The sequence below is a fragment of the Oncorhynchus kisutch genome, linkage group LG1, assembly GCF_002021735.2.
Source record: "Oncorhynchus kisutch isolate 150728-3 linkage group LG1, Okis_V2, whole genome shotgun sequence".
In the NCBI taxonomy this organism is placed as follows: Eukaryota; Metazoa; Chordata; class Actinopteri; order Salmoniformes; family Salmonidae; genus Oncorhynchus; species Oncorhynchus kisutch.
Window position 1 is genome coordinate 17631838 of NC_034174.2, and position 12998 is coordinate 17644835.

A 12998-nucleotide genomic window follows, 5' to 3' on the forward strand; every position below is an offset into this window, starting at 1 on the left:
ACCATCTCAAGCATGATCAATGGAAATAGGATGCCCCTGAACTCAATTTCGAGTCTCATAGCAAAGGGTCTGAATACTTATGTAAATAAGGTATTTCAGTTTTTAATAAATGTGCAAACATTTCTAAAAACTTGTTTTTGCCTTCATTATGAGATATTGTGTGTAGTTTGAGGGGAATATATATATATATTTTTTTGAATAAGGTTGTGTAAAGTAACAAACTGGAAAAAAGGAAGGGGTCTGAATACTTTCTGAATGCACTCTATTTGGACAGTGAAATGAAAATTTTGGCTCTACTCCAGCATTTTGGATTTGAGATCAAATGATCAATATTACAGAATGTTAGTTAATTTGAGGGTGTTTTCATGCTTATCTGTTTTACCATTTAGACATAACAGCATTTTATATATTAGGTACTCCCATTTGAAGAAGTATTTGGGCAAATTCACTTCTAGTGTAGGCTAAATGTTAGTATTTGGCCCCTTATCACTTGGATTCAATGACTTCATCAAGCTTGTTACTTTACAAACTCATTCGCTGCATTTGCCATTTGTTTTTGGTTTATTATGGGACATGTCTTGCCTAATATTAACTGAATGGTGCCATCATTTTATTTCTAAATGAGCTGAGAAGATGTTTCTGAAAACTTCCAAATCCATGCTGATGCTGCCATGATTTCTGAAAATTAATTATCACGGTGTATTACACACTACAATTATGCAGTACAGTGTAGTCAGCAAGAATTTTAGCATTTACACTGGTGGGCCCCGTTGGCAATAAATTCATAAAACCAAAAGCTTACCATGACTTGGAAGAGTTCCAGTTTTGGATAGCCAGCTAGCTAACCCTCTCTGTCTTTGAGTAGGCTAAACTAGCTGCATTCGCTAGGTAAGTGAAACAAAAACTAAATATAGATTTCTCTCTCACTTCTCCTTCATTTTTGAAGAAATTCATTTGTTTAAAACTGTTCAACTATGTCTTTCTCTCTTTGAGTCAACTACTGCACATTTTATGTACCGCAGTCTTCGCTAGCTGTAGCTTATGCTTTCAGTACTAGATTCATTCTCTGATCCTTTGATTGGATGGGCAACATGCCAGTTTCTGCTGCAAGAGCTCTGATAGGTTGGAGGATATCCTCCGCTAGTTGTCATAATTACCGTATAAGTCTATGGAAGGGGGTGAGAACCACGAGCCTCCTAGGTTTAAGTTTTTAAGTTAATGTACCCAGAGGAGGATGGAAACTAGCTATACTCTGGCAACACCATTGTGCTACCCTACGGAGTGCTGCTGAGGCTACTGTAGACCTTCATTGCAAAACAGTATATTTTAAACAATTATTTAGGATAGTTTTATCTAAAAAGTAACTTTTTAAATGTTTCACTATTTACATTTTTCTGAAATTAACTGAGGAGGTGGTCTTCCCTTTACACCAGTGGGGGCTCCTCAGAGGAATATCATCTTTGTGCCTCTAACTTTGTCATTATTCATGATTCATTCATGATTTGTTTATGATCCTGAAAACATCCAAATTAATGTAAGATTTTAAAACAAAACATATATTTTCACTTCCAAAAAGGTGAATCCAAAAATGACACCCGACATCATTCACCATTCAGTTATACTATTGGGCAAGACATGACCCAAAACGCGCCCAAAACAACCCGCAAATGCATCCAACAAGTTTGTAGTCACAAGCTTGATGTAGTCATTGAGTGCGGGGGACTAGATACATAAAATGCTTTTATGTCTCAATGGTAAAACAGATATGTATGAAAATATCCTCATAGCATTTTTTTTAATCTCAAATCTAAAACACTGAGTACAGAGCCCCCAAAAAATAACAAATGTAGCTTCACTGTCCAAATATATGTGGTGAGGACTGTATGTTGTTGAGTTGCAAACGCATATTTTCAAAGCCCGCCCTCGTCACTATACATGTGGTAAAGACGTCAATAGAATGCGACGCACGTCCCCCCCTGTGGGGACAGATCCAGAATCCCCTCATTGCCAGTCATCAAAAAGTGCTTACATTTCGGTTATTGTTTATATGTGTATTTAATAACTATGTTGAGGTAAAAATCTGAATATAATGATTGTGTTGATGTTAGCCCCAACATATGTTCATGTCATCATCACCAATCAACTGCATTACAGTTAAACGGCCTCATATGCCACCACCGAAAACAGTCGGATATAAAAATATATATACATGTTTTAGTAAGCACATTGTTGGCCTGTTAGAACATATGAATCATGACATATTTGATGAGTTTACACTTCGTTAGATAAGCTTTTTTGAATGGACGCCAATGATGATTTCCTTCTATTACCTACGGTGTGCTTTTCATCGATCTCTTTACCGCATGTATAAAGCGACTAATTGCCACAGATACTCTATCCCAGTGGTGTCAAACTCATTCCATGCAGAGTGTCTGCTGTTTTTTGTTATTTTCTTTCAACTTGTGTAAGACCAAGACCAGGTGAGGGGAGTTCTTAATCAGTGACCTTGGTCGTGTACCCCCTGCTCAGACGTTGCATGCATCAACCAATGGTTGCGTTCCACGTTGTCGACGGGCACAAGATTGCTATAACATATGATGTGGTTAGCTGATGCATAAAATATCTATCCAGGCGTTGTAAGATATGTCATGTAAGATATGTCATGTAAGATATGGCATGCGTCATCAATGTCTTAGCAACCCTCTTTTTTTATTTTTTTAAATATTATTTTTTTACAAATTGGTCTTTTGACCAATCACATCCAGATATTTTTCAGAGCTGATCTAAAAATGGTCAAAAGACCAATTCATGGAAAGAAATAGCAGAATTGGGTTGCCTGTGTAAATGCTTGACTCTGTAAAGAACAATATCAGCTAAAGCCCAACACACACAAACAAACTATATACCTTTTTTTTTTAAATCTTTGTTACTTTCTTTGCTTTCAGGCCCACGGGGAAGGGGTTGGGTGGGTGGGTGGTGGGGAGTTGAAATGGCAGCCTTGGTGGTTTAGGGGGTTGGAAAGGGGGACTTGGGGGACAGGTGGTGGGGGTAGGGAAACACCCACCTGTTGTTTTTATTACTACGAACTCCTCTAATGGGATCATTCCTCTGCATGTATTTCTTACTTTTGAGTGGCAGCCCACGGGTACAATAGGAATATGGAGAATATTGAAGGGAAAGTATGATATGAACTGAACATAGGAATTGATATGAATATTGTACCTGTAATCCCCCCCCCCCCCCAAACAACTAATAACAAAACAAATAAAAACTTGGTAAAACATTTTTTTGTGGGGCTGCCAGTGTAAATGTTTTTTTTGTGTGTGAAAGAGAATGTTTTCAGAGAACACCTCTGAAATCAGTGTCAAAGCCTAATTATTTGTTGGCATCTTATACTGAACAAAACTATAAAACGCCAATTTAAAACTGCAATTATTATAGTTCATATAAGGAAATCAGTCAATTTAAATCAATTCATTAGGCCCTAATATATGGATTCCACATGACTGGGAATACAGATACTGTATGCATCTGTTGCTCACAGATACCTTAAAAAAAGAAGGTAGGGGCGTGGTTTAGAAATCCGGTCAGTATCTGGTGTGACCACTATTTCCCTCATGCAGCGCATAGAGGCAAATAATGGTCACACCAGATACTGACTGGTTTTCTATACAACGCCCCTACCTTCTTTTTAGTTGAGTTTGGGCTGTGGATAGTTGTCACACTCCTCTTAAATGGCTGTGCGAAGTTGCTGGATATTGGAAGGAACTGGAACACTGGCGTACACGTCGATCCAGAGCATCCCAAACATGTTCAATGGGGGACATGTCTGGTGAGTATGCAGGCCATGAAAAAAACTGGAACATTTTCAGCCTCCAGGAATTGTGTACAGATCCTTGCGACATGGGGCCGTGCATTTTCATGCTGGAACATGAGGTGATGGCGGTGGATGAATGGCACGACAATGGGCCTCAGGATCTCGTCATGGTATCTCTGCATTCAAATTACCATCGATAAAATGCCATTTTGTAGCTTATGCCTGCCCAAACCTTAACCCCACCGTCACCATGGGGTACTTTGTTCACAACTTTGACATCAGCAAACCGCTCGCCCACACGACGCCATGCAGTTGTGAGGCCAGTTGGATGTACTGCCAAATTCTCTAAAACAATGTTGGAGGTGGCATAGGGTAGAGAAATTAACATTCAATTATCTGGCAACAGCTCTGGTGGACATTCCTGCGCTCCGCATGCCAATTGCACGCTCCCCTCAACTTGAGACATCTGTGGCATTGTGTTGTGACAAAACTGCACATTTTAGAATGGCCTTTTATTGTCCCCAGCACAAGGTGCACCTGTGAAATGATCATGCTGTTTAATCAGCTTCTTGACATGGCACACCTGTCAGGTGGTTGGATTATCTTGTAAAGGAGAAATGCTCACTAACGACAAACAAATTTGTGCACAAAATCTGAGGGAAATAATATTTTTGTGCGTATGGACAATTTCTGGGATCTTTTATTTCAGCTCATGAAACATGGGACCAACACTTTTACATGTTTTGTTCATATTTTTGTCCAGTGTTGAATGAACTACTGATTTGGCTCGTACACACTCAAGTAGTACAACGGAAAGTTTTTACAAACAGAAATGATTACACAAGCTTTGGAGATACAACTTTTGGTTTTGTGATACAATGTTGTATCACAACCATTGTGTCAAATGATTTGTACATTGTTTGCTGGGGCCTGAAGAGTTTACTGTGAGCTGTAAGACAAAGGATCTCCTCTAGGACATACAGTCAGTCCAATCATGAACACAATTTACATATAGCTGTGTCACTCTTTTCCTGACTGAACATACTGCAATCAATTACATGAGGAATAGTTATTTTTTAAACCTACGCCTTTAAGGAAACTATCTTTTGGTGTTTGTTTCATTAGTCCACTGTTGTAGTGATACGCGGGTTGACTTATAACCCGCCCCCCTGTGGTTATATCCACAGGGCGTGCGGGCTTAAGGTCATGAAATGTTGTATGGGTGAAGGGCGGGTAGGTGGGAGAGGTGGAATAGAGAGAAAACAATGCATTAAAAATCCATAAATGTATCATTGTGCTATTCATATCTATAGGATACATGAATTTTTCATGATTTGTTTCTGACGTTATTGCGTATCCTAAGCCTATTTTTTTAGGGCCTAACTAGCGCACCAAATACAAGGCAATTGACATGCTTTTGGGAATAAAAGTTTACATCGATCCACAGAGGAAACAAGGACAATAGCTAGGGTTCCATCCAATTGGTCACAGATTTATATGCAATTATTCTAAAATCAGCATAAAAACAATATGCGCATTTTCCCATCAGAGATGTGTTTCCATCAAATTGACTTGTTGCAGATAAAAGGCTATGCGTGATGCACATAAGTACCTTTTGCGTTTAAATTCCCATGGACCGAATAACAAAATACAAGTGAAATGGGTTTCCCATCGCATTTTCAACTTGATTGTTTTTCTCACCAAAAAATATTAATTATATAGTGTGTTCACTCCGGTATTGGCAGGTGCGCTCACTCCAGTATGGCACATTGGCTAGAGTGCACGTATATAGCCTACATTATGAGATTATCATGGACTATTTTTTTTTTTAATTACTCAAATGGCAGCTAGAATTAGACCCTCAATATTTATTGGAAATGAGCATCAAGCTCATCACATTGCACTTCCATCACCTCATGAAGTTCATAACTTATTGCATCTGTTGCCTAATAAACTGCATGCTTTCCCAAATCGTAGCGGGAGGACCACACAACATTTCTTGCTTGTTTACCCAACCCTGGGGCAGACTGTTTGTTCCCACACTTGGGACTCTGACTCTCTATTGGTTACACAGTCTCTTGGCCTCCCCTCCTATTCCAACCACCTCTTGCCGAATTTGTATTCACGTTACCTGATGACATTGCTGTACAATATGATCTTGTGGCCATCTGATGCACATTCAAATGTCATAAATCAACACTGCAGAGTTCTCACTGTCCTCTGCCGTGCCCTGATTGTATTACTGCTGATGATATCTGGAAAGATGCATGTACACCATGGCCCATCTACTGTTGCTAACCCCAATTCTGACTTGTGCTCCTATATCGGTTTCACTGATTTCTGCTATTGTAAAATCCTAAGTTTTCTGCACATTAACACAAGAAGCTTATTATCTAAAATCGATCAATTGAAACCTTTTAAACAGGTCAACATTCACAAGACCGCAGGGCCAAACGGATTACCAGGACGTGTACTCTGCATGTGCTGACCAACTAGCAAGTGTCTTCACTGACATTTTAAACCTCTCCCAGTCTGAATCTGTAATACCAACATGTTTCAAGCAAACCACCATAGTCCCTGTGCCTAGGACACTAAGGTAACCTGTCTAAATGACTACTGACCCGTAGCACTTACGTCTGTAACCATGAAGTGCCTTGAAAGGCTGGTCATGTCTTACATCAACACCATTATCCCAGAAACCCTAGACCCACTCCAATTTGCATACCACCCCAACAGATCTACAGATGATGCAATCTCTATTGCACTCCACACTGCCCTTTCACACCTGGATAAAAGGAACACTGGATCCTGGACTTCTTGACGTGCCACCACCAGGTGGTAAGGGTAGGTAACAACACCACCGCCACGGTGATCCTCAACATGGGGGCCCTTCAGGGGTGCGTGATCAGTCCCCTCCTTTACTCCCTGACTTCCCTGAAAAGTTGCATATCGCGGGGGATATTCGATGCTAATGCAGTACGCCACAGAATGTTTTTGTGCTGGTCAAAGGCAGTCAAGTCTGGGGTGAACCAAGCGCTGTATCTGTTCTTAGTTCTACGTTTTTTGAATGGGGCATGCTTATTTAAGATGGTGAGGAAAACCCTTTTAAAGAGCAACCATGAATCCTCTACTGACGGGAAGAGGTCAATATCTTTCCAGGATTCCCGGGCCAGGTCGATTAGAAAGGTCTGCTCACTGAAGTGTTTTCGGCAGTGATGAGGGGTGGTCATTTGACGCGGACCCATTACGGACGCATGCAATGAGGCAGTGATCATTGAGATACTGGTTGAAGACAGCAGAGGTGTATTTAGAGGGCAAGTTGATCAAGATGATATCTATGAGGGTGCCCATGGTTACAGATTTAGGGTTGTACCTGGTAGGTTCCTTGATAATTTGTGATATTGAGGGCATCTAGCTTAAATTGTAGGACGGCCAGGGTGTTAAGCATATCTCAGTTTAGGTCACCTAACAGTACAAACTCTGAAGATAGATGGGGGCAATCAATTCACATATGGTGTCCAAGGCACAGCTGAGGGCAAAGGGTGGTCTATAACAAGTGGCGATGGTGAGAGACTTATTTCTGGAAAGGTAGATTTTTAAAAGTAGAAGCTCAAATGTTTGGGGTACAGACCTGGATAGTATGACAATACTCTGCAGGCTATCTCTGCAGTAGATTGCAACACCACCCCATTTGGCAGTTCTATCTTGTCGTAAAATGTTGTAGTTGGAGATGGAAAATGCAGAATTCTTGGTGGCCTTCCTAAGCCAGGATTCGGACACAGCTAGGATATCAGGGTTGGTAGAGTGTGCTAAAGCAGTGAATAAAACAAACATAGGGAGGAGGCTTCTGATGTTAACATGCATGAAACCAAGGCTTTTACGGTTACAGAAGTCAACAAATGAGAGTGCCTGGGGAATAGGTGTGGTGCTGGGGGCTACAGGGCCTGGGTTAACCTCTACATCACCAGAGGAACAGAGGAGGAGTAGGATAAGGGTACGGCTAAAGGCTATAAGAACTGGTTGTCTAGTGCATTGGAAACAGAGAATAAAAGGATCAGATTTCTGGGCGTGGTAGAATAGATTCAGGGTATAATGTACAGACAAGGGTATGGTAGGATGCGAGTACAGATATAAGGTTTACATCTAATTGTTGTATAAGATGAATGAGTGAGGATGATACTGTTTGTAAAATTGTGTCATGTGATTTTGGACTGTTTAATGAAGGAAACTCCAATTCCCTTTTGAGTTTAACTAAATCAGAGGATCACATGACACAATTTTACAAACAGTATCATCCTCACTCATCCATGAGCCCAGTTAGGGTCGGACATCATGGGACAGGCCCTTTTCTGCAATTCTGAATAAAACCCCAACTTTGAGAAATTCTCAGTAGACCATATTTTTCTCCATTACGAGGGGACATAGGTTGCAGACCCTTGCTCAATCTTTCAACCATGTGGTTAAACTCTTAGACTATCGATACCGACAGAATAAGAACAAGTATTTGATATTAATTACTAGTCTGCAGCTAGAAATTCGGTATCATCGAACATGAAGATCGACAACCACCGAAACATCTATTCTACAACAGCATGAATGAATGTCGCTCTGAACTATCCCCTCTAACCAGGACAGACAGACAGACAGACAGAGAGAGAGAGACGGACAATTCTACAAAAGGAACAAACTTTTCAACAGCGATCAAGACGACACACTGAGCGTAAATATATTGATTGCAATTGTTCCCGAATGAGTGAGTGTTCATGTGCAAAGGATTAGCATTTCAATTGTTATAATTATCACTCTGTAGTGACTTCTCAGGTGAACCCCACTCCCCCTTTTGTCTAACAAGCTGGCCATGCCGGTTTAGCCCACTAGGGCACATTCTCCTATCATTTCTTGTAACCATATTTACTTTGTTTGTTTGTGTGTGCACTTCTGTGATTGTTTAGTTAGTTAATAAATAAATTATTCAAGACAATTGATGTATGGATGACTCATAGTGAAGACTGGGTTCGTGCAAATAACCAACAATTTACGACATTTGGAATGAGACTTATGTGAGGTAAAGTAAATGATTCATTAATCAGAGCCAATTGTGCTCGCTCTTTTACCCTTTTCACATGATCATATCGCCCAAACTGTACTGTGCTGGTTCGGATATTTTTGTCCTTTCCAGCATGGTTCTTGCAATTATGATAGAGACTTAACCGGACCAGAACAGTACAGCTTGGTATTTGACGACGTCCTCATGGCAGGCTCGTTAACTTCTTCACAGCAACACCAGAATAGTTGTGAGAGTGTGATCACAACCACTGTAATGGTGATGATGTAATGGTTGGTGAACCACTATTTGATCCCCTACTGACTCCATTAGGTTGTAATGTTGCCTGTCTATTTTTGTTATGCAGGATGTCATTTTCCAGTGGATAATGGGTGATCAAATTAATCTGAACCAGATAGATGCAGAGGACCCTGAGGTGAGAAGCCAAGGAATGTTTTATGATCTGCAGTTTTACCTTTTAGTTCTAGAAGTGACACTTCTCATTCTGTGTTTGACCCAGATCCCAGATTACACCATGCTACCAGACACAGGCTGCCTGTCTGTGCGACTACGAGTATGCTTGCAAGAGGGAGAGGAAAACCCACGAGACTTTACCTCCCTGTTTGACATGTCTACTCAAGCTATCAAACACTTTTCCCCAAGTCATCAGGTGGAAATACATAATGCTTTAGAAACTGGACAGACATCAGTTCATTACCGTAGGCCATAGTTGGTGGCTACATGATGTTTTGTCTGCTTTGCCTACATGTTTACGGTGTGTTTGTTGACACCAGTGTGTTTGACTTGTCCCACTGCAGTTCCTACAAGCAGATGTCAAACATGAGCCCCTCCAGCTGATCACACCTCAGTTTGAGACTCCCCTTCCCCAGCTGGAGCCTGCTGTAGGTTTCCCCTCTCCAGCTCTACACAATCTCACCCAGCTCCTGTCAAGCTCAGCCGTCTCACAGATTGAATGTGGATTCTGTACACTCGACTGACAATGGCATGTGCACTAGACTGTATTCAACAACACTTTTTGCTAATTGACTGGGATTTATTAAAATGTGACAATACACACTTGATCATTGTAGAAAATTATACATTTTCCATCCCTCTAAAATGTGTGTGCTCTCCTATGGGTTGCTTTGAGCAGGTCTTTCCGCCTGTCTTCAGGGACCTGCCTCCCCCCATGCTTGACCTGGATGAAACCTCAGATTGTGTTTGGCACAGCTCTCCAACAAATGTAAGTGTTAACCACAGGTTATATTTGAATCTAGCATTAACAGAAAGTGTTCTGTATTCTTCCTGCAAGCACCGACGACAATCTAGAGTTCTACGTGAGGAAGTGTGGATACATCTTGGGGGTGAGAAGCTGGATAAAGACCAAAGGGATGCCGAACACATCTTCCAGGTTGTAGAGTTCAAGAAGCTCAACCAGGTGAGCGATATGACCAATTGAGTCTTTGATAAAAATGCACACTATTTGTTGATCTTGGCCTTGGTTGACATTAATGTACATAAATGATTCATCCCATTTCTCCTATACAGGAACATGACACACAGACCAGGTTTTCCCCCATTCTGACCTATCAACCAGTGACTTCACACTACATGACCAAAAATGTGGACACCTGCTTGTCAAACATCATGGGCATTAATATGGAGGTGGTCTCCCCTTTGTTGCTAATACAGCCTTCCACTCTCCTAGTGGAAAACCTTCCAAGATGTCGGGACTTACTTCCGTTCAGCCAGGAGCATTAGTGAGGTCGGGCGATTAGGCCTGGGTTAAAATTCATCCCAAAAGGTGTTTTTGTTCTGACCTCGCACAGGGTATTGTCATGCTGAAACAGGGAATTTACTTCCCCAAACTGTTGCCACGAAGGTGGATGCACAGAATTGTCTAGAATGTCATTGTATGCTGTAGTGTTAAGATTTCCCTTCACTGGAACTAAAAAGGGCCTAGCCCGAACCATGAAAAACAGCCCCAGACCATTATTCCTCCAAACTTGTTGGCACTAGGACAGGTTTTTTAAGTTCTTCAGCATTCCCGTTCTGTGAGCTCCTGTGGCTTACCACTTCACGGCCGAGCCATTGTTGCACCTGGAAGTTTACTTCACAATAACAGCACTTAGTTGACCAGGGCAGTTTTAGCAGGGCAGAAATTTGACGATACGTCTTGTTGGAAAGGTGGCACCCTATCACATTTAAAGTCACTGAGAGCTTCAGTAAGGCCCTTCTACTGCCAATGTTAGCCTGAGGAGATTGCATGGCTGTGCACTCAATTTTACCCATGTCCATAACAGGTGTGGTTAAAATAGCCAAAGCCAGTGTCTAGATCGTTCTTTTTAGTTTCTCCATTAAATATAAAAAAATGTAACGCCATATCCTCAAACTGAAGAGAGTTGATTTGTTTAGTGTTCTAAATGTGGGAAACCTCATTCAATACACTTGTTTGTGCTATAGCATCATAAAATGTTGGCATTTGCGTCATTCCCTAAATACTCAAGAGGCACTGTCAATTTAAGCAATACAAAACTTTATTTACTATAATAGGTTCATGTAAAATAAAATTCACAGGCATCTTGAATATCCTCCTTAAGGTCTGTAAAGGTGAAATAAGAGAACATGTCAATATACAAACCATTAAAACGAACTCTGAAGTCTTAGTTTAACAAGGAAATCTCATGCCAGGTCTAGTCCGCTTACAGCAAAAATACTTTCTGGCCAGGACACGGCAGCAACTAAAAAAAATAAGTCACTGAACCGGAGAACCTTACCTCAACTTTTCAGTACAGCACTGTCACATCCCCACTTTGGCTTGTCAAAACCTGTAGGGATGGTTGTGCGTCTATGCCATTCATCCTCAGCTGCTGATGCTGAACCTGAGGTCTGGCTCAGGCTGGAACTGAGACTCGAACCCATAGTGACCTCCTTCCAGGACTTTTGGTTGTCCTCTGTGTCATTTCCATGTGAGGGTGAGCCTGACCAGATCAGGGAGATCTCAGCCAGGGATGGTGGTGCAGACTGGAACTTGGGACTCCAGGTAGTCTCCAACGTGCTTGACTCAAGGATCGGTTTTGGACTGTTAGTCTCAGGTTTGATTAGGGAGACCTCCCAGGCAACCTGCGAGGCAGTCAGATCAATGTAGGACAGATCCAATGGGCAGGCTAGTTTGGGTTTCTGGAGGAGGACCTGCTCAGCAGGAGTAGAGGACTTGCTCTCTACAGGTATAGTGAGCCCTGGTGTTTGTATAGCCTCCTTAGAGTTCAGGTTCATGGCTTGAGAGGGGGACACAGGGTTGGGAGACTGACACAGGGAGGCCAGGAGGGATTGTTTGGAACCATAGTACTCAACAACAATTCTATTTGGAGGCAGCACCGATGTGGACTGTCCCATCAGTGACAGAGCAGACGCAGATAAACTCTGGTCCAAGAAGCCTTTGTCGAGCTCTGAGGGAGATGGGCACTGAAAACTCATGGACGCATCTGTGAAGCAAATAATTCAACACATTTAAAATGTCTCACCACCACATGACTTAACATGCAACTGTTTAGATTATTCTTCAGATTAATTTGCATAAATGTACCCTATGCAGAGAGTCAAATTGCTTTGCCAAATAAATCTGTTTTCTTACCAGCACTAGCAAGCTCCTCATCCATGTTTTTAGATAATCATTGAATGGTTGCCTAATTACAATGCAGCTTGTTTTTAATCTGCTGGTTGATTGTCTCACCTGTTTGGTAATGAAGGCCCGCAACGACAAGGTGGAGGGGGTGTATAATTAAGCAAAAAGACCAGAGGGGGTGTGGTATGTGGTCTATATACCATAGCTAAGGGCTGTGTCCAGGCATATTGGCCATATATTACAAACCCTGCGGTGCATTATTCCTATTATAAACTGGTTACCAATGTAATTAGAGCAGTAAAAATAAATGTTTTGTCATATGGTCTGATATACCATGGCTGTCAGCCAATCAGCATTCAGGGCTCAAACAACCCAGTTTATAGTTTGTTAAAAGTGAGCATTTATCTGTAGTCTTTATATGCATGAATAGATATGAATCGTTTATTCGGTAGACAGAAAAACAGCATTGTGAAAAGTCACTAGTCAGACAATCCGGGCCAATTAAAAAATAT

General features: G+C 41.4%; 2 protein-coding genes across 2 annotated transcripts; one reads left to right on the forward strand and one right to left on the reverse strand.

Moving 5' to 3' along the window:
- The first annotated feature begins 8995 nt into the window (after window positions 1-8995).
- LOC109877843 (intraflagellar transport protein 52 homolog) lies at window positions 8996-10292 on the forward strand. The gene is made up of 3 exons (XM_031834993.1): window positions 8996-9297; window positions 9382-9531; window positions 9680-10292. Exons 1-3 carry the CDS (start codon window positions 9223-9225, stop codon window positions 9857-9859), a joined length of 405 nt encoding a protein of 134 aa, XP_031690853.1. The 5' UTR covers window positions 8996-9222; the 3' UTR covers window positions 9860-10292.
- A 1084-nt stretch (window positions 10293-11376) lies between these two features.
- Window positions 11377-12617, reverse strand: si:ch73-303b9.1 (uncharacterized). Its single transcript, XM_020508696.2, has 3 exons — window positions 12496-12617; window positions 11639-12346; window positions 11377-11463 (listed from the first exon to the last, which is right to left on the reverse strand). The coding sequence occupies exons 1-2, from the start codon at window positions 12518-12520 to the stop codon at window positions 11640-11642; spliced, it is 732 nt and encodes a 243-aa protein (XP_020364285.1). The 5' UTR covers window positions 12521-12617; the 3' UTR covers window positions 11377-11463; window position 11639.
- Window positions 12618-12998: the final 381 nt, after the last annotated feature.